The 22,494-nt window shown below is 37.7% G+C and overlaps 1 protein-coding gene across 1 annotated transcript; it reads left to right on the top strand.

Annotated features, from left to right (window-relative positions):
* The first annotated feature begins 1,771 nt into the window (after positions 1 to 1,771).
* On the top strand, positions 1,772 to 22,488 carry IMMP1L (IMP1 inner mitochondrial membrane peptidase-like (S. cerevisiae)). Its single transcript, XM_010563734.1, has 5 exons — positions 1,772 to 1,916; positions 2,707 to 2,795; positions 3,728 to 3,854; positions 17,743 to 17,853; positions 22,327 to 22,488. Exons 1-5 carry the CDS (start codon positions 1,812 to 1,814, stop codon positions 22,393 to 22,395), a joined length of 501 nt encoding a protein of 166 aa, XP_010562036.1. The 5' UTR covers positions 1,772 to 1,811; the 3' UTR covers positions 22,396 to 22,488.
* Positions 22,489 to 22,494: the final 6 nt, after the last annotated feature.

Below are 22,494 nucleotides of genomic sequence, written 5' to 3'. Positions count from 1 at the left end.
CAAAACTGTTCAGTTTCTACAGGGCGTCTGCAATGTGCTGGGCACTGCATGTGCTAATGAAACAATTCAAGATTTTTCTGCTTTCTCTTGTATTTTGGGTCATTACTGTGAAACTCGTTAGCTAATATTAAGGATGTTGAATCGCAGATTGGTTTAAGTGGATTTATTCTGGAGATGTTTTATGTAAAAAAAAAAATATCTTTTTTGAAACACAGAAATGAGCTTGGTAGAGCACATTTTCCCCCAAGAATGGTCATTTTTTTCTTTATAAATAAATACTAAATGCAAAGAACAAAAGCCACTTCTGATTGTATTCAGGCAAAATTCCTATTAACTTCTAGAGTTGTGCAAGTAAAGCTATGCACTTTTAAATTCCTGCATTTAAATAGCAAAACATCATGAAATATAGAAGGGAGGTCTTTACTTCATTATTTAGTAGGGCATATTGTACACACAGAATTTTTCTTTTTTTTTTTTTTTTAGCTTACTGCATTTGTTTAGCAGGCGATATTGACCCACCTTAGTAAATGAGGGAAATCTTGCTGTGGTTTTAGTTCATGATACACCTGATACTGAGTTTAAGGGGGACAGGTTTCTTGCAGAATGTAAAACTTGCTTCAGTCACTTCAGTATGTGTGTCTTCCACTTCCTTAAGAGATACATATATTTATATAAAAATATCTTAAAAATTGGGGTAAGGAAACATTTTAGTTAGATTAGCATTGCAGGAATTACATCTGATCATCAGAGTTTGATTTAAATATTTGGGGGAGGGGGTCAGAAGATATTTACAGTCTTATGTGCTGTAGAACTTATGCCACTGTGCTGTAGCTGAGAAGAGAAAGACCTAATGCCTTATTTTTATATTGAAGTGTTTTGGTAATGGAAGTCTCGTCAAAGGCAAGCTCTGCAAAACCTCCAGAATTCCTGTATTCTTTTTCTAGTATCGTCTTACTTAGGCAAGCCATTCACGCCTTTATTGTCCTTAATTTTGTCTAGTTCTTCAAGTCTTTTTTCATTTGATTGATTGTCAGGTCACTTTTAAAGTTTTGGTTGACGACTAGATTACTCCGGTTTTCTGTGAATGTAATTTCAGTTGTGAAATATCTTCAAATCACTTCAGCTGGTTTGATGCTTCTCAGTTTTGCTGTTGAGTGTTCAGTTTTAAATCCTAGTGCTTGAAGAAAAACAGTGATTTAAGTTGCACTGTCTTCAGCTGATTAAAACACCTCTGTGAAGTGTTACGTAGTAAATAACTGCATCTGGGTTACCATATGTGGTCCAGTCAGGAGGTCGAAGCCTGCATTTAAAGGTATGATTACAGCTTTCCAGAATCCATTCAGCCAAACCCCTTGGCGGGGGAGGATGTTCTCATAACTATTGCAGATATGTAGACATGCGGCAGGTAAGTTTGTCTGCCGTCTTGACTAAAAGAAGCCCAGCTGTGTCAGCAGAGAGCACTGACACCATTCTCTCCCATTAATTTCTCTAATTTGGCAAAGGTGGGTTTTTTTTGTTTGTTTCAGGTCCTACTCAACTGAATCTTACCAATAAGCTGGTGAGAGGGGTCCATTGATTGTACATGTGGAAGTGTCTGCGTAGTAAAAAAACTTTTTGATGGCATTTAAGTTATCTTAATCTCAGATATATCTGATTATTTGCTGTTTTTATTCACTGTTTTCTTAGAAAATATTGTCCATGAGTTGTTAAATACAAAAGATCGTTTTGTAAATGTTAGGTTGTTATCAAATGAATGATATTCTTCTGTTTTACTGTAGACTAGAACCAGCTGAACGACGTAACACTGTACCATGCTTCGCAATGCCCTAGGAAAAACCTTTCGATTTGTTGGGTATACTGTGCAATATGGCTGCATAGCGCATTGTGCCTTTGAGTACCTTGGAGGAATTGTTGTGGTAACTTTTCATTTTCATGACATTTAAAAGAAAATAAAACCATAATACTGAAATTGTTATATATGATAATGCCAGTATTTCAGGTTTCTTCATTTTCATTAAAGCTTTTTCAAAGTGTGTTTAGTAAAAGCCTATTTTTTGGAGGCAGGTCCAGCCTTTATGAAAGTTATTTCTCCTTTCGGCATTCCTGTTTTTTCTAAGTTATTGTTTGAGGCATCACTGGAGCAAATGGGAAACTATGATTAAGCATTCTGCAGAGAGTACATTCTTCCAGAAAGACTGGAGTCACTAATCACGCCGTAGGAAATGCTCTTGTTTCCAACTGCAGGCAGATTCCTGGATGTTTTCTGTTCCCCCCCTCCTCCCCAGGTTCTAAACCTAGCAGATCCTGCTGCTGGACAGAGTGGAGTTTAGCTGTGAGCTGCTCTTGCAGCTTCTGTGATGATTCTCTTGCAGAGGCTGAAGAAAGGGCTAAGCTGGCAGAGCTTCCAGTGCTGCTCCTAAGAATTTCCCGCAGATTAGGTGCTGAAATGGATCAGGAGGGGCTCGTAGCACCTAGCCCAGTTCAGGACAAATCCTGAGTGAATACGGAGCTGTAACAGAGTTAGAGGTGCTCTGGAGGCTCTCCTCACCTTTTAAATGTATCACGTGTTCCTTTGAGGGTCTCACTTTTTTAGTTGTTCTTTGTTACACCTTTTCTAATTTATTAGCAAATAATTTGAATATTAATGTGTTTTAGATAAAAGTAATTGGAAATAGTAATTTTTTCTCATTTATTTTTAATTTGCAGTGTTCTGGACCTTCAATGGAACCAACCATTCAAAATTCTGATATTGTCTTTTCGGAGAACCTTAGCCGCCACTTTTATTGCATTCGAAAGTATGCTCCTTTGTTGAGACTAGATTTTACGTTCCGTTTGCCAGAGCTTGTCAATAACCACATTCTAGCCATCCTTTATTTTTCATATATTCTTCTGCTTCTAAATTGTAATTTTCCGTAAATCTCCTCTCATTGTGTCTGATCGAAGTTAAAGTAATCAGCACATACAGCCCATTGAACAACTTGTCAGAATTCATTTAGGATATAGTCTATATCACTTTTACAGCTTTGTCCAAACAATGGAAAAACTCCCATTTTTTTTCCCTAAAGCAGTTCTATTGTGTGAATGTAACTTCTCCTCTCCAAGCAGTTTTGTCTTTCTTGAAAACCAGGCTGTAGGTATGGCTGTGCTCAGATAGGTTGTTAGGAAAGTGACCAAATGGTATAAGTACCGTTTATCAAATGTCATTTTATTACTGTGTTGTAGAGCACAGTAGGCTCAAGGCCTTCACCCATTTTGTTGTGGTCTGTTTCATTGTACAATCTAATGTATATAATCAAGAGGCAAAAGTAATGTAAGGTCTCACAGACTCAGATTAGACATTTGAAGTTCCATTGGAAGAATAACATTTGGTCAATAACATTTAGAAACAAGGAATCTGTTCTGTTCCATGTTTACATAGCAACAGGATCGAGTTAAATGGCATTCATGTCATCAGAGCATTGTCAATTAAAATGTAGTCTTAAATGTTTCATAAATGATCTAAATAACAAAGAATCTCTCCAAATGTACTTTAAAAAACTGTGCGTAAAATTACACCCCAAGTAAAACTGAAGAAACCGAAATTGTAGACAAGCATTTTCAGCAGAAGGAAGTAACTTTAATGTATGTGAATATTTTGGGAGTATACACGTTGATGCAGTTGTATTCAGCCAAATAGTTTGTACTTAGAGTTCTTCTGTTTGTTTTTGTTTCTGTTTTTTCCTCTCAGAGGAGATATTGTAATTGTGAAAAGCCCAAATGACCCCAAATCAAATATCTGTAAAAGAGTAATTGGCTTGGAAGGGGATAAAGTCTGCACAAGCAACCCTTCAGATTTCCTTAAGAGTCACAGCTATGTAAGTATTAGAGTTTCTTGCTTTGTACATTAATGATTATTTAAGTAGCCCTGGTAGTCTGTAAAGGATTTGCAATATCTGAGTATCATAATAAATTATGACGTTCATAAATTATTCTTTCTTCTTGTATATGTACAGTAAAATGTCATAATTTGTAAACTCTGCTTTATGGCAAGCTGTCTTTGTGAGTGTCTTTTGTCTCTGTAGGAAGTGTAGGCAGATGATATTTTTGCTCTGCTCTTTGCTTAGGTCTTCTTCCCTGGAAGAATACTCTAAAATTCTCTGCATAAGGTGCAGTATAGATGGCAGACTCAAAGGCTTAGTCTGAAGGCAAAACTGTTTCTCTATTTTAAACACTAAGAAGTAAAAATTCTGTCTCTGCAATAGCTTTGAGGATTTTGCTTTCGAAACTATAGTGTATGTCTATATTTCAATGTAACAATATTTTAATTTTTCTGAGTATGGTTGGAAAAGTCGTAATTTACCTGACTTTTTGGACAAATTAGGAAACCAGATGAAATAAAAAGGAACAAGTATTCTTAATGCTCACTTGTCTTTATGCAGATAGACTTAACAGAAGTTTGGAAAGATTTGTGACAAAATGTTTTTGGCAACTTCTTTTTAGGCTATCATTAGAAAAATCATCAGAGATCATGATCACAGAATGTGCTGGTTTTGGCTGGGACAGAGTTAATTGTCTTCACAGCAGCTGGTATGGGGCTATGTTTTGGACTTGTGCTGAAAACAGTGTTGGTAATTCAGGGATGTTTTTGTTACTGCTGGGCAGTGCTTGCACAGAGCCGAGGCCTTTTCTGCCTCTCACCCCGCCCCACCAGCGAGCACGCTGCGGGGGGCACAAGAATTTGGGAGGGGACACATCCCTTGGTCAGTTGGGGTCAGCTGTCCCAGCTATTCCAGACCATAGGACGTCATGCTCAGCATATAAAGCTGGGGGAAAAGGGACAGGGGGAGGTTCGGAGTGATGGCGTTTGTCTTCCCAAGTCCCCGTTAGGCGTGATGGAGCCCCGCTTTCCTGGAGATGGCTGAACACCGGCCTGCCCATGGGAAGTGGGGAATGAATTCCTTGTTTTGCTTTGCTTGTGTGCGCGGCTTTTGCTTTCCCTATTAAATTGTCTTTATCTCAGCCCACGAGTTTTCTCACTTTTACCCTTCCGATTGTCTCCCCCATCCCACTGTGAGGGAGGCGAGTGAGCAGCTGCGTGGTCCTTAGTTGCCAGCTGGGGTTAAACCACAACACAGAAGAATGTAGGTTTTTTTCCCAAAAGCATGTTTGACCATTACCTCTGTTCAGCACCTTGTAGAGGCATCAGATTTTGCACAGGTGTTTTGAATCTTAAAACAAAGATCTGTTGCCTTTTCATATCCACTTTATCCTCACAATTAGAATAAGAATAATTAGCATCTGGCCCATAGCTGAAGTCCTGTGCTGTGGAGGTAGAAAATTTTATGGAATGCTCCTTGGAGCCAGCTACAGTTTGTGATAGATAAATCTTTTAAGAGTTTAGCTACCATAAAGACAGCCAACTTCACCAGCGAGCCTTCAGGTACTGTTGCTTCATTTGTGTTAAGCAGCTGAAGTGGAGCCTGTCCTTTCTCAAATCAGTGGCAAAATTCTTGTCAACATTGTGTCTAGATTCAGTGTCTGGATTTAGTCAAGTCCTAGGTCCAGAAGGCAAGGTTATGATTCATACCTTGTTCTGAGGGGTTGAATTTTGTTGTTTCTTCCAGTCCAGTGTGGAGGCAAGACATTTCAGGCACCTGCCTCTAATCTGCCCTTCTGATCAAGTGCCAGTACCACTGAAGCTTCTGTTTACACTTCTGTCACTCATGAACAGAAAGAACTCATTCTCTGTTATGTTTTGAAGGGGAGGACAGAGTATTTAGTTTTTCCATAAATTAAATTGTGTTACTATTTAACTAAGGAAAAAAATAAAAAAAACCAACCCAAAGAACCCCAACCCACCTTTATTGAAGAAATTTTCTAGCTCTATGAATTTCCCAGAGCAGAACGACCTGAAATGGAAACCTGAAGTCTATGTACGCTGACAGAAGATGCAGACTGAGTTTCTCTGAGCATCTTGTTCCTCACTTGTCTTAGTCTTGAAAAGGAAGTTCAGGAAAGGTTTGTACTTAGCAGGATGTCAGCCTTTCTGGAAACCCTGAAGTAATGAAATGAATATCCAGTAGAACAATTTCTGCCTTAGGTGCAAGATTTCTTGTCTTCAATTTTAATACAAAATGGAAGGAGAATGAGAGGATGGGGAATGCAGAGTCCATTACCTGTTTTCCTGTGTATGTTTTTCATAAAGGCTGATGTATGGAAATATAGCCAAGTGACATGCAAGCTCTCTTAGTTCTTCATCATAAGTTGTATCTAGGGGGAGAAATGATCTAAATGGAAATGCTCTTGTTTGTTAGTGTGTATGTGTTTTCCTCCTATCTTTAGTGGTTGTTGAAGAGGTAGAGCTTTCCATCTGTTCACGAGACACTTCCTTTACAGAAGAGTATATTCTCAACATAGATATCTGCACTTTACACTGGTAACTTACACTGGATTATTTACTAAGTAAATTGTTCTTGTTGGGGAGGGAAAAGTGATGTGTCTCTCTGTTTAGGTAATTGTCGAATCAGATTCCTTATTTTAGTCAATCACTGTGCTATGCACTTCTTCTCTTAATTCAAACACAAAATTCTTCAAAGAAATAGCAGCAGCAGATGTACAGACAACTGGTTATTTGTTTTGTTGATGCTTCCTTGAGAAGAGTTAACCTGAGTTGGCTTTTTGAAAAAAAGACTGGCGAAATGGAGGAAAGGCCTTGCCTAGGATCCCAAAAGGCCAGAAGTGCTGCCTGGGGTGTCTGACTGCAGAGAAAAAGGTACAACTGCAGGTACTCCTTAAGTGAGCGAAGCCTAGAAATTGTCATGAGTTTTGTTGTTTATATTTGGCTACTACCTGCTTTTTCTAAAATGAGAAATCTCCGAGTGATACTTGAATGCAGTGACTCCAAAGTGTGAAAGGTCAGAGGATTGTTTGGTTTTATTACAGTGAACTGCTCAGCTTTCCTTGACTAACTTGTCTCCTGTTTTGGGGAGCGATAGTGAATAGTTCCTGTCGTGTTTGCAAGCTTATTACAGTACAGTAAATAAAAAGTATCAGATGCCAGAGCTACTACCAAATTAGGCAGTTCAAACCTCTGCTTCATTCTTTGCTGGCGTTTGCCAACTCACGGTTAGGTGTTATGAGTTAGCCAGTTACTGGAGATGTCGGAATAACGGCAGTACGACATACTTAACACAGCTGAGAGTGAAACCACCTCTAAGCAGCTGCTTCCCTTGTCGCCCCAAAAGGAGAATCCTTATAGTCGTGTTAGTAGGAATTGTGCTTAGTCTGCATTGACTGTGTCATCGTTGGCATATTTTACAGATTTTAAGTTAGGAATTTTTGTGTGTAGAAGCACTATCATACATGATTCTTATACTGAAGCCTAAGAGAATGCTAAAATCAGATCCTGCTTGCAATCCTGTTTCATTCATGAATATATTTCTCAGGATGGCTTATATATATATAGATTCGAGAATGGAAAACCCTGTTTACAATTTGCTCTCTGTAAAATTACACAGATGAGATAGATACTTTATTGTTGCAAACAACCAAGTAGATACTTGTAGATTAAAACAAAACAAAACCAACACAAACCAACCTTCCAAGCCATAATGAAAATGACAAAATAAAAAAAAAACATACATAAGTTGAATAAGTTGTTCTGAAGAGATATTTCAGTTGAGTAGAAATGCAGTATAGCAGTGGCAGTTACGTGAAAGTCTTTATAGTGGTATAAAAATACTTTTGCTGCTATACTTAGCTGAAGTAATACATCATATGAGAAAAATTATTTTTGTCAGAGTGCCCTAAGTGTAAGGCTGTACCAAAAATATGTCTTTGATGGAGTCGTCGTTGGATTATAAGATGATGGAACTAATCCCACATAGCAAATTGATTGGTATAAATCAAGCACGTGCTTAAATTAAAATTTAAGTACATAAGGAACATCTTTACTTTGGACCCTTTATGGTACATGAGGCTTCATATGCTAGAGGTTGGAGCTTATCTGCAGAATAATAATGATGGAAATCTTCGTATTTACATGAAAAGTATAATGAAATTCCTTTTTTGAGTAAGCTGCTGTAGTATTACAAAGTTAGGAAAATGTAATTTTTCTTTTTTTTTTTTTAATTGATATTTGGTATGGAATATGAGCATTAGGCTGGTAGTTTTGCTGGGCTCTTTGGTTTTGTGCTCAGTGATGGTGTTTATACATATAAGCAAGTGTATTTACTGTAATAAACATTTAAGAATGCATAATGTATTTTTACAGTATCAGAAGCAATGTGATATGAACCCAAAAGTTAAAAAGGTAAACAACTGATTTTTAGTAATGTGGTATTCAGACCTAGTTTCAATTATTAAAAAATATCTTTACTGATTTATTCATTTAACTACAAGATCTAAGTAATGAGGGTTAATAAAGAAATTACTCAATCACAGGAAGCCCCTGAAATGGTCTTTAAAACAAACACCCGAAAGGTTAATTTTCATATTTAGGTTTTTATTTCCTGTTTTTAAAAGTCTTAATACAGATCCAGGTTTATAATTCAGATTGAGTATCCTATTGTTATAGTTGAATTTGTTTTAATGCCATTTACTTTAGCTTTAATTTCTTTAGTACCATATGTTCTTACGCTGCAGCTCCTATTTACAAATTGAAAAAGTGAGGGGTAAGTCATCAGATTAAAACAGCTTGTATGTCATAAACCACCAATATGCTAAGCTTTTGTGTCACTTAAACAAAAGTAGTACCTAATAATGTCACTTAATACAGGTAGAGTCTGTAAATAAGGAACTGCCTTTTGCAAGTCATAGTGATAAAAAGCTGAGATACAAATCCATATCTCAGCAACACTCTGCTGGTAATCAATCACAACACACCACTAATGCTGTGAGACTAGCTGATGTGGGGGAAGTGTGTTTACCTTGTGCTAAAATGAGGTTCATTGCGGAGATGGCATCTCTTCATCCTGTGGTTAACTCTAGAGCTAACATAATTCCAGAGATAATGCATCTTACTGTGTTTGCAGATCAGAGAAGTGGTCTTGCGCAGCGCTATTAACTGTTAAACAGTCCTTGTCAAATGCAGTAAGAATATTATGTTGGTACTAAGAATAATGTAATGTTAATGTAAGCCACACAATGTCTTCATCACTAGACAGTACTACAGATTTTGGATGCACAACGTAAGACACTGAAAAATAGTTTGGTATTTCAGACCGGTCAATACCATTGGATAGTCTCTTTAAAATACCCTAATTAGCAATTAAAGATAAAGTTCTTGAAACATTGGTTCTTCTTCCTTTGTCCTTGGTATCCTAATAGCTAGTTTACACTCATGGTTTAGTATTTCAGTAAGCTAAGTTTTAATAGTTGCTGGTCAGGAGAAAGGAAGTATCTTACTCCTTCTTCTTCTCCTTAGTTCTAGCATTCTAGAGGCTTGAGAGAAAGTTATGCCATAATTTTAAGTAGCAGGTATACTAAAAGTCTGGTGGGAAAGGAGAACTGATGTGGCATACTACTTTAGTTTGCAGATTTGTTCTGTCTGCAGTTCCCTCTATATCCCTGTACAGAGAGTTCATGACTAGAGCTAATCTTGAATTTTCTGAGAAGTAATTTAAAATCAAAATTCTGATTTGTCAAAACTAAATTATTCAAAGGAAGAGAAACACACAGAATTTTATCAGTCTGCTTCCCAATATTTCCAGGGTTTCTTCTGCTCAAGTGGGTTGGTCTTTTTACCTTTTCAGTTTTGTTTTTGATATTTCAAGAACATACGAGTGGCACGACTTGACACAACAGCATCGGTACCGTTCACCAGAGCTTATCCTCGGGTCTGTGGGGTCGGGGAGGTGGGTGGCCAGACATGGGCAATGCCCACACCGTAGCTCAGGCACAGGACAGCAGCGAGAGGCTCAGCTTAAACGCAGCTCCTGAATGAACGAGCTCCCACCGAGGTCTCTTACGTTGCTTTCTCCAGCAGCTCTTCCTTCCCCACAGTCTGAACCGAGAGGAGACGGCTGCCCCTTTCAGCTGGTCTGGAGGGCAGCCCAGCTACGCTGGGGTGGGGGAGAGCAGCGCTGCCCAGGCGCTGCCGTACTGCCCCGGTTCTTCTGGTCAGCCAGTTCATTCCTGAAGGAAAACCATACAGAAATCTCCTCGTTGACTTGAGGGAAAGGTGTTTCAAGATCACTCATTTCTGAATTGGTAGCACTAGATGCTTTTTGTCTGTGGAACACAGTCTTGGCTCTACTGGTCAGATCAGGTTGAACCTTCAAGATTTTACGATTCTGTTATTCCTCTGCTCCAAATTCACCAATAACTTCTAGGAAGCACTCGGGACGATGAAACCAACTGCTCAAGGACTCACTGAAGATTTTGAGCACAAGTTTTAGTCTGCCTATATCAGCTTCATGTCTAAATGAAGCACCCATTTCATTTTTTTTCTTCCTCTATACATATTAGCTAAGACCTGCCGACTGTCTTAAATGATGAGACCATGCAGTGCCGAGGCCTGGGATTGATTAGCAGAGATTCAGGCTGCTCCTGATGGGTCCAGATGATACTTTTCAGATTCCTTAACCCTGCTCAGAGTATTTATTGGCCATCGTGGCTACCAGGCTTATTAGCTAGAGCACTCGGTACAGGTATGCCTTTGTCCAGGGCACACCAGTGATGGTAACGGGTTTTCTGTTTTAACCAGTAAGTTCCAGTTGGGGTTTGAACCCATAGGTTTTTGTTCTCAAACTTATACTTTAGGGTGACCCTGTTACATCATCTTTTTTCTGGAGAAGAAAAGAATCAAATCCTTAATGATTGCTGTGAGAAAAGTCTTTGCAAACTGTTAAGTAATCTTTGCTGGATTTGTAATCATTTTCTTCCAAAATGTTCATCTTCTATAAATCAAGAAAGCTAATAACAGTCTGGACTGATGAATCACAGAAATATTCTGAGTTTTTTTTCAGAAGTTCCTAAATGTAGCTAGGAGATCTGTTTTTGAACGTTTTGGCCTATGAACATTATAAAATATGAAAATTTCAAAACTGTAATGGATTAAGAAAACTTAGATAATTTTTCACTATTTAAAGCAAAGTGTTTTTGTTTTCAAAAGAGAGCTATTGTTTTAATGCAAAGAGAGAGGTTCTAGAAAGTGTGTGCAAAATCAGCACATTATTCTTCATGACAGATAATACTTGCTCCTAGCTTTTATTAATTCTATTAAGTTTTCATTTTCACTGATAATATTTTTAGAAAAGGAATGATGCCTAATAATTTAAATTCAGGGTTGCAGCTAGAGATTTTTTTAAATTGGATATATAGCTTTTCAGGCTGATTTAGATCAGTATATTTAACAAGATGCTGTAGATCTGAATATTAAATGAGAGTATTTATGGAAGTAAAGTAAACAATGCATGCAAGTGTTTGAATTATTATTTAACACAGTTGAAAACTTCTGCAACAGCCAAAAAGTGATGAGAGAAAGCATATTTTTTCATCATTAGACTGGCATAGATACTGCTGATGTGAAAATTCTGTGACCTGTCCCGTGAAGCAGTGAGTGCAGTGATCAGACCTTTGAAGTTCCAGGTGAGTAAGCTCAGGAACAGCAGTAGCCATTTGTGCGTTACACGAAGTTTAGAAGGAGCAACAATGGTTAAAAAACAAACATTCAAATAACCAGTGAATGCTTTGACAGATTACTGTAACAGCTTCCCCAAATTTTTATTAAAGAACAATGCTCAACTGCTATGCTTGCACGATAGAGAAAAATGTCTTACAAATTCAAATCCAAGTTAATACACTTTAGTTTCCTCGTAGTATGAGTTAACATTGCTACCATTGATGGTTATGTGATTCTAATATTGGTTAATAATTAATTTCAAAACTTAAAGATGGACAAGTCTTCATATCTTACCTTTTTATACATTTTCTATTAAAACAACCAGTGACAATATAGAGAATGAATTTGTAATATAACTATTTAGTCAGAGTGAATTTAATTTCTGTATAGAAACCTGTTGGTGTTTCATTGTCATCTTGTCTCATAATAATCTGGACCAAGGTCATAATGTCATAATGTATTCCTTTTAGTATGTCTATTTAAACAAACTGGGCCAAGTACATTGTGTCTTATTCATAAGCAGCTTAAACTGTTCAATAAGTAAAAGGACAATGCTAAACTGTTTGGAAGTACCTATGAATTTAAGGTAAATTCATTCTGTTATATTCTTTTAAGGAGTATTAAATTCCAGGTAATGCTTAGAAGATGTTGGTTTAAAATCTGCTATGCTGTTAAAGGTCCAGTGTGGCTGCTACCATTTCATAGCTTTTTCCAGCACAAAAAAGAAAAAGTAAATGCTTATGCTGATTTTGAAAATATTGAGCTAATGAATGTTGTTGGGGTTTATATAGATGGCAGCCTTAATATGAATAACATTTATGATACGCTTATAGAGATGGTGCCTAGAGCAACTGTATCATTAAAAAAGAGTATCTGTTAAGCATTATTCACTCTTGGTTCTGAATTAATAAATAAAGGATTAAGGAATAGCTATGTAAGACTTTAAGTATAGAGTGATAAAACAAACTTCTGCATTTCTATGGTGTATATTTTATCCTAACTAGATGCAATTTACTTAAATAAGGCAATTTAATCAGTATTTAGTAAATTTGTCATTTGATATTGTAGATTCTTTCATCATATTTCACTTTAATCAAGAAGGGTAACACCTGTGGTTTATTCACAAAAGCTTCTTTTGTTAAATGAACACCCGCAGGCCATGAAGCAATTACATTTGTTGCTTGTACCAAAGTAGGAGGCACTTAAATAGACCTTAGTAGGGATAGATGAGAACTTGCAGACTTTATTCTTTTGTCCAGCACTGAGATTAGTTCTTATCATAGCTCAAGAAGGAAGCCTCTGAACTGAAAAGAAAAGATAGGAATGATTTAAAGTTCTTCTTAAGTTTGAAACTTTGATATTGCTGGAGGTGATGTGAATACCTGTGACCTTACAAAAGTTCAAACTTCATCTGCTCCCAGCTGATTGTACATGCTGATGTTCTTTGACAAACTCAGACTGCTTGGAATTCCAAAAGGAGAGATTGCAAGAGATTCATGTTTATAATTAGCCACTTATTTATTAAAAATCCCTATTTCCCCATCTTTAGTACCTCCCCATCCAAAGTCCCCCCAAAAGTGACAAACCAAAAAAAACCCCCCACCAAAACAAAAAAAACCCCAGCCCACAAGAGCCTACTTTCATTTATTTGGGTTTGGGGGTATTTTTGAGGCAGATACTGCAAATAAGATTAACAGATGAAATTATGTATATTAGTTTTCTAGTATACCAGTTAATGCAGTGCAGATCTCATCTCTTGGTTTTGAAGTTAGTGAGATTACTCAAAGAACAAAGTTTGGCGTCATGTGAAAAGACCAAAAGAATATAATTATTTGTTGATTTTCCCCTGCTGGTTTAGGTAAATTAATGTTTTAGGCTAGTAAGTTTTTTTTTGCAAGCACAAATCCAAAACATAGCCCCATACTAGCTACTGTGAAGAAAATTAACTCTATCCCAGCCAAAACCAGCACGTAAGTATGCATCAAATACCTGACCTGTGCTTCAGTTTTGCCACTTTAACTATACCACTAAGTAAATGCCGCCAGCCCTGCAAATTTAGTCAGTTTGTCTCAGTGAAAGAAGGTAATTTATCTGAGCTGGAACAGAATAAGCTGCTGCTACAGACTCAGTTGCTCTAAATGATAATCTTGCTCTTCTGGTCTATCTGTTCCTGCGCTGGAGCCCTCAGAGCCTTGGAAGGGGGAAGAGTGATGTGTCTGATCAGCGTGCTGTATTCTCATGCATATAGGCTGCATCTCAGATAACCGCTTCTGCCCGAGAGCTGCTGCTCCTTGGAAATAAATCCTCAGATAATCTGCACAAAACCAGAGGCACAAGGGTTGCCGAGGCAAAGAGAGTAGTCTGCAGACAATCGGAGGCAGCGTGTTTTCACGTTAACCTGCGCTGCTGTGGAATTGCTGGTTTTGCATGTGACCCACTAGTTAATTACGTGAAAATTCAGTTGTGGGGCTTGTGAGGCTCACATCTTAGTTCTGGCCTATGTGTAAAGGAGAACTGAAATGCTGCCCAGCCTAAATTAAATGCTTTTGGCACTCTTGTCAGTATTCTTTGCATTCACACTCCTTCTGTGTGTAGTAATGGTAACTGTGATTTCAGTTGTACTTCTTAGATACAATTAATTTTGTCTAAGACGTCCATCGTCCATGGCCTGTAGATACCAAAATGCAACGTTGTGATTGTCAAGCAAGTGGCTTTCCCATTGCCTTGGATTTTTTTGGCACTAGCAGCCTATTGGTGTGTAATTAATATATTCTCACTACAAATACAAGTTTTCAATAGTTTGGGTTTTTGGTTTTTTTCCTTTGGTTAAAAATGTATCTTATTTCCAGCTACTGTGCTTGCATAGCTTTGAGGCATTTCAAATTGGGTCCCGATTCTGCAAAGGTTGATACTCAGAGTTAACTTTATTCAATGTGAGTAATCCCACTGAAATCAGTGATGTGGTCCAGAAATAGCTTGGTGCATAAACCCTTGAAGGATTCTGGCTACAGCCTTTATTTCAAAGGGGTGTAAACAACTTTTTTTAATTAATGATTATGGCCTGTCACTGGTATTTGGTTTTACATTTTCATGTAATTCATGTGATTTTTATTGCTTGTCTTAATTCTAGGTTGTAGTGAAGTGCCTAGATGATGGACAGGCACCATACAAAGGTATTATACTCTGTTATCTCTAGATGAATCATACATTGTGATGGGACTCTTAAGGCCAAATTTAGAGGTATAGGGTCCTGTCATACCTTCCATGGAGAACTACAAAAGTTACCGTAGGTGGTGAACTTCAGGATATAGGAATATACTTTAATGCAAATGTTCTATCTGGAATGCAAATGATGAGTATCTTGTCCAGGCAAGCAATTAGTAGTATTAGAAGTAGTAAGTGATATGCCACAGCTGGAAAAAGCACTTTATTCTATTTTTTATACTTTTGGAGCATGGAAAAAAGATGGGAAGGTCTAGAAGTGTTTGGATATACTTGTGTTACATGTGGGTCCTTATTTCACATAGTAACAGGTGAGCTTCACGTTCTGCCTATGAATCAGGCGGGGAAAGCGAGAAGGCATGGGAACCAGTAAAGTAGAAGGGGAGCTGGTAGTGTCCTGTGTGTGAAACGGTAACGCATTACAAGAAGTGATGCTTTTTCAGAAATGTGAAATGTTAATGTGGGTTTCCTTTTTTATTTCATTAAAACATCTTCCTTTCATAGTAATTCATGCCTCTTTTTTCTGTGTATTTGCTGAAATAGTCTTTGAAAATGACAGTAGTTTGACGTATGATTTGTAATTCTGGTAGATGCTGGACAGGAGAGTTCGCACCGGAAAGGTCAGAACGCTGCTTTGCATTGTGATGTGCACCTGAAAAACAAACTCATGCAAGATGTGGACACAGTGAATGCTTTAGGTGGCTACACTGCAAACAAGCAAAGATGAATATCCAACTAACCTAACAATTGCTGCTGGATATTCTAAATAGGCTGTATACCACAGAATTTTTGAGGAAAATAGGAATGTCAGTATATTCTTCAATAAAGACCTATAAAAAACGCATTTCCACATGTGATGAGATGTATATTCCACACAGGTCATTTGACTCTGGATAGAATTTTTTAAAATGTATTTATTTTAAGTTGACTTCTACTTGGTTATTTTTGTTTGCCAAGCTGCTTGGGTAGGAGGAGGGCCAAAGTCGTCTAGCTGAAATCAACTGGCCTTCCCAGAGACAGCTCTTCCGTGCACATGCCAGCAATCTGATAAGCCTACAAAATAACAAAAGGTGGCAGACAAGCTGAATATGAAATTGCTGTGTTGAGGGACTGGGAGAACAAGAAGTAAAGGACCTTGATGGAACTAGCAGATCAGTTTAAAACAAACAAGGTGGCACTCCTTTATACAGGAGACTGTGGAAGGAGACAGTATCAGTAGGTTTCAAAAGGGTTTAGACATATTGCTGGTCTAGCAGCTCCACGTATAGATTCTGAAACGCTGAGGCAGGGATGTGCGCCCTCTGACATGCCTGAAGCGCACACCTGGGTACCGGAGGAATACAGGGGGGCGGTTGGCAGAAGACGGACAGGCTCAGATATGCTTTCCACCACGAGTAGCTCTTTTTCTACTGTCGGAGACAAACTACTGGTTCTTAATCCACAGCTTACACATTCGCCACAGCTCAACAAAGGGACTCTCGAGTCGCGCGCTATCCTAGTCTGGTAACAGGCAGGTGAGAGCCTGACTAAACAAGAGCCTGAAAGGCTTATTTAAAGACAGCGTTCCCAGTAAGTGTTACCTGGCCAGATAGCTTACGTACCAACAATTACCCTTCAACTGCATTTTCCTCAAATGTTTATCTGGGGGACCTGGTTTTATTTTTAATAGTTTATATCCAGACTTTACTACTAGAGTGGTATTTTATTTTGTTTAGTCTGTTATCCTTGAATTCTGTATATATAGACTATTGTATTTATGAGTCCATGTGGCTTATTTCTGAAACACTAGTGTTTATACTGCTCAAACTCTTGAGTTTCATTTGAAATTGGGTTTTTTAAATATTGGGGTTTTTTTCTGAATTGTGGGCATAGTAATGTTTCAAGTACATAGCTGGTTTTGGAAAAATGTATGTTAACTTAAAGTCCACATTAAATATTACCTAGCTTGAGAATATGTCACTACTTTTAAATTTTCGGCCTGGTTTAGACTTTTAGAAGCATAATTATTAAATATTTTATTTGGTGACTTGTAAGAGGTTATTTCTATCTGAAATGTTTTTAAAAAACCATATCAAAATAGTGCTGTATATTCCAAGCGGAAGTCTTAGTTTAAGACTTACAGTAGCAACTTTTTCATATATGAAAGCCGTATACTCTTATTTTGGTAACTAATACAGCTATGTTGCTATTTCTCATTTTGTCATTGAGTCAGTCAGTGAATGCCATGAATCTATGGTATGTAATATAGTTAATGCATAATATATATAGGCAATGAAAGGTCTTTGTCATATAGTATAAGGTCACCATCATTAATTTTCAAATTATAAAAAGGGATTTGCTGTTTTGTGATCATCATTACTGCAATATAATGTGTTGTGGATTCTGCCTGCACATAGAATGAACTGTGATCTTAATTAGAACTTTGACAAGCCTACTCCGATAAAATGATGAGATTATTCGTAATTGATGTCACAATCAATTACCAGTTAGTTCATCATGAATCTACTAACAGGTCTAGCCTTGGTGCTGGCCCCAGGATGTTGATGAGTGTGTGGCTGCCCTGTTCATGCTGTTACTGCGACAGGAGGGCAGATTTTCAGTCAACATCCTAATGACCTCTTTTGAAGTCTATTAAATTAATGACCCTGTCACATTGGTCTAACCTCTTACATCTTCATTTTGGATTTTTTGTTGCAAACCATTGGTTTTTGAGCACATGATAGAACAGATACTTTGGAGCACTCCTTCTCATCCCTCCAAATCTGGCACTGTGTCTTACTAGATTCAATAAAAAATTAGTTCATTATACAGTCATGAAATACGGAACACAGAAATCAGAGACTATATTGTAAGGCAAACCATGCTTAATACCATTCTATTCTATTTTCTTTTTACATTTCAATCTTGCTTAATCATAGGTGCCTAAAGGACATGTTTGGTTAGAAGGTGATAATCTCAGGAATTCTACAGATTCCAGGTGCTATGGACCTGTTCCTTACGGACTGATAAGAGGACGCATTTGTTTTAAGGTATATACATTTACAGTATCTAAAAATAGTTGCATTAATACATTTTTAATGCCTGGTGTTAGGTATTAAAACTTGCCTCCTTAACTGTCTGGCCAAAGCAAACATAAAGGAGAGCTTGAACACACCAGCCACTTGCTATAAAAGGATAATTCAGCAATGGTGGGGTTTTTTTTGAGGGAGGACTCGTTTTTTGAGCAGTACTTTTTGAGCAGTCACTGCCTCTGAAAACTGAATGAGTTATGTTGCAAGTAAATCCAAACTTGATAAAAACACAAACATACACAGGCGCACACACATACACCTTGCTGCACAGATATATATTCTATCCTTGACTCTTGCCTCTGCAAAGCGGTAGAAAAGGACAGCTGCATATTTCATTGTTGGAATTTGAGAAGTGTAGTTCCATAGTTCAAAAAACAAAATGGAGGAAAAGGTTATCTTTCTAAGACTTGCATACATACTTTAGACATGTAGACTGGCCTTGTTGATTTTTAGACTAAGTCTGTGAAAAAGCCTTAACAGTAAAGTCAAATCTGTGCTACCATAATTGTCTGCCACATTTTTATTTTAAAAAAATGCCTTGAATTAATATTGTATAAACCTCCATGTCCATGGTTCCTTCTCCTTCTGTTTCAACAATTCTACAGCTTTATTTCACACTAAATTACTTTTTCATATTACCTGCATTATTCATTTACTCATTTACCAAAAAGAAGAAACTAACACAATTTCTTTTCCATAAAAAGTTTAATCTAAGAAACAAGGGAGTATGTATTGCAGACTTATGCACCAGCTTTTAGAAAGCTAGATTTAAAATGGTGCCATTCAGAACAATTAAAAAATGTTTTGAAAACTGTTTTCCATATATTGCAACACATCCACAAAAACATAATTTAGCACAGCTGTATTACATGCACAGGGAAGATTAGATCTTTCCAATTTAACAAAGTTTTATATAATCATTTTACAGTTTTTATGAACACAACTTAAGACTTTTCAAAAAACCTTGCTGCTATTGACCATAATCACTATCTGCTTACTAAACCTCAAATAACATGTCCCCCTCAGCCCCACCATCAAGTTTTGTCTGACCTCTGTTTTTTCTGGATAGCATTTGCTTTGAGTTCTTCCCTAGTTTTTATGAAGTTCTCTCTGTTCCTTCTATTGTTTGCCTTACTGTGTACACCAGAGGAAAAAATGCTGATTCTAAATAGTGCTATTTTTATGACCCAAGTTTTAGCTTGGATTATTAACTGCTAAAATACAAATGATGCTAATATGCTGACAGCCCTCTTAATAAGAATATGGTATTAATAACCTGACTGAAAAAAAATATTCTCCAACTGATGTACTAGTATAAAAAAACTGTGTTTACTACTTTAAGGGGGCTGTTAGCAAATAACGTATATATTAAGAACCTATGTGGACAGCCATAATTATTCACAGTATCTCTCCACGGCAATAAATTTGTGTCCAGCTTGTACCCCAAATAGGAAGATGTTTGAGAGACTTTAATGAAGTGACTGACAGGACTGAACCCTAAATATAGCAAGCATTAAACTGTAAAATTAATGAAACTTTACACACAGATATTACATATTGAAGAAGTACTTTAGGACTCCAGAATATTGTCTGTTTAAAAAGATAGTATTTTACTGCCTTGAGAATGGAAGCTTATGTAGCTTTATCTTAAAGTGGATTTTGGAGCAGCAGATGTAACCGTGCCTTTGAATGCTAAGTTACATTTTTAGTAATAGATGCAAAACAAATCTAATTAGGAAGTAATGGATTTCAACACAAGAGAGCAAGCTTGTACCGAGTTTGCTTAGGCAACCTATTCTTGGCAAAACATAAATGTTAATTCTCTCTGTAACTTATTTGTGAAGTTTAGACCCAAGATTCTCAGTCAATGTTCGTGCACCAGTTTTTAACCCTTACAGAAATAATGATATTCGATTATATTTGCCCCTTTTCCTCCCTGCCACCGTTATCTACTACCAGTCTGAGAGACAAGTTCATTCCGTAAAAAGGCTGCTGAAATCAAAGTAGCTGCAAACTCAGGAAAAGCCTAGGGAATCCCACTCTGACAGAACTGATGCTTCATCCTGTCCTAGGTAGGATATCCTCTGCATTCCCTGGACTTAGGCTCCATGTCAAAAATAGACCTGTAGTGTATCTTCAAAAGAGCTAGTTAGCCCCATTTATCCCCCATCCATCAGATCAAATCTATGTAGGCCAAACCAAAGAGGGCAAGGGGAAATAGCTGCTAATTGGACTAGCCAGTTTGAACGAACAAGTCACAGTCAACTTCTGTCATAACTTTAAAAGACTTGGGAATTACTACACACAGTGGCATGTCTTTGTTTCACAGAGAAGGCTTGTTCCATCTCCTCCTTTCTCACATTCTCTCCTGCACGCAGACTAGATAAAACATCATTTTCATTCTAACTTTACCACTAAGATCACTGTGACGAATTTGAAACTAAATTGTCAAAACAATAGTTAAAACAAATTTGATTACTTTCACGGAGAGAAAGTCAAGTTGCAATAGGTGCGATTTGATTTGCCTGAAACAAGATTTGTGCTGTAGTGAATGGCCTAAGAATCTTCCTTCTCTGGGCCTTCACTCAGATCAGCTTAGATTTGTAATATGGGATATTCCTATTCCCTTCTACTCCTGTTTGCCTTTGAGGCCAAACAAAGACTTGACACCCAGCCTGCAGCCAGCACAGGCCCTCTGGAGAGCCTCGAATGCTGTAGCTTTGCTGCTAACCAAGATCACAAATACCCTTCTGTTGTTGGTTTGTAGCTCTGTATATCTGTGCGGAACTTAAAATAGCTCACTGGCTAATACGCGCGTAGAGACAAGACGTTACCTCTGTGTATTTCTCTGTATCAGCACATGTTCCTCATTCTCTTCCCTAACTGCACATGCCAAAAAAGACATGTATTTTTGAAGATACTTGCACAAGAGAGCTTTGAGCCTTTTTCAGCTCCCCAGAACTTGAGGTCCCGAGAATGACTCATCCTTCCGTCTTCCTGAGGGCCCAGGCACGATCCAACTGATGGCAGCTTAGCACAGTGCTGCAAGGGGCCTGACAGAGGCAAGTCTGGGGCGCTTCTAGCAGCGCACAGTCCCACTCTAGGAGTAAGCTGATGGTACGTCTTGCTGTGCCTGTCCTTAACTGCCTCTGCCTCTTCTGTCATTGCCTTTAGTGCTGGGGACAAGTCGTGGGGATTGAAACATTGAACCTTGGCACTATGCTTTCGCTTTTAAACTGAGAAAATTACTTTTTCACTCCGCACAGAAAGCAGCAAAGGCTCCTTCTGTGCTGTGGCTGTTCCATACACTTAGTTAAAGAGTAAGTTGCTGTTCTTGGAAGGTGACTGCATACCTTCTTTAAGACCAAATTTTAAGAAAAAATGAGCAAGATAAACACCATACTGACAGGTGCTTTGGGAACAAGGTAGTGCATCATCTTTCTCTGTCCAGGTCGCTTCATCTTGAGCAGGGGCTGTGAGATTTTCATGGGATTAGAGCCACAGAGGGCATTCGTTCTTCAACATCACCTCTTTCCCTTCTTCCTGCTGATCCCCTCGTGTCATCTTTGAAAGAACGTGTTGCAAAGAGACACAGGCAGTCAAGGGAGACAAAGGACAGAGTGTAAGAGAATGTCCTTGATTCCCTATTACTTTTTTTGCATCCAAGACCAGCCTACATGTAATTAGTGAATCTTCAGAGGAAAGTACTCCTGGGAGCATTCAGTAGTATGAACAGCTATATAGTTAATTTCTGGAGAGAAATTTTTTTCTTACTAGTAAGCATCATTCTCTGACACTTGTGCTTGTACTTGGTCATGATTTGTGCTGCTTCTTGTTCTATATCGTAGTCCCCTTCTCAGAGGAGCCCCTGATGGTGGCAGGCACTCCCCCCACTTTATACCTATTTGCATGGTATAAGCTTACCTGTAAGCCTGTGGAATATTCTTCCAAGGTTTGGTGTTTGCAGTTCAAATGCCCCTCTTGAAAATACAAAGGTACACCTCACAGAACTGCTTTCACTGGGAGGTATGCTCATGGTATTCTTTCTTCTAGATGGATCAAAAATACATACTTTGTCTTTTAAGTTGTTAAGAGGTTTACAAGCTAGAAAACTTTGAAAGTATTTTCTAGGAATGTATTTATTTCCAAGGCTGAAAAAAAAAAAAAAAGTAATTTTTGAGGGTCTCCATAGCAAAGCATGCTGTGTATAAATTAGTGTTGTCTCCAGCCTTTATGGAATGATGATTCCTCCTGATACATAGTATTTATTACTCCTAGCAAAAGAAACACACAGGTGAGAAAAGTTCATATACCCTGTCAACCAAAGAGCTAAAAAATTATGCAGTTTATAAAACAATTAGAACAATAACAAATGAAAACACTGAACTTTGAGTTGTGATTAAAATCTCTTGTAACTATTTTATTTTACAGATATGGCCTCTGAATGACTTTGGATTTCTACGTGCAAGCCCCAATGGCCATAGATTTCTTGATGATTAAAAGATTTAAGTGACTATTGCCAGCTTTCATAATATTTTCTACTAAAATCAATGGAATTATTTTTGTTTAGAATAAAAAACAATTATTACTTGACAAAAA

Source organism: Haliaeetus leucocephalus, unplaced genomic scaffold, assembly GCF_000737465.1.
Source record: "Haliaeetus leucocephalus isolate CR32 unplaced genomic scaffold, Haliaeetus_leucocephalus-4.0 Scaffold173, whole genome shotgun sequence".
Classification (NCBI taxonomy): domain Eukaryota; kingdom Metazoa; phylum Chordata; class Aves; order Accipitriformes; family Accipitridae; genus Haliaeetus; species Haliaeetus leucocephalus.
Note: the sequence above shows the minus strand (reverse complement) of the source record. Positions and strands in the feature narration are given on the sequence as shown.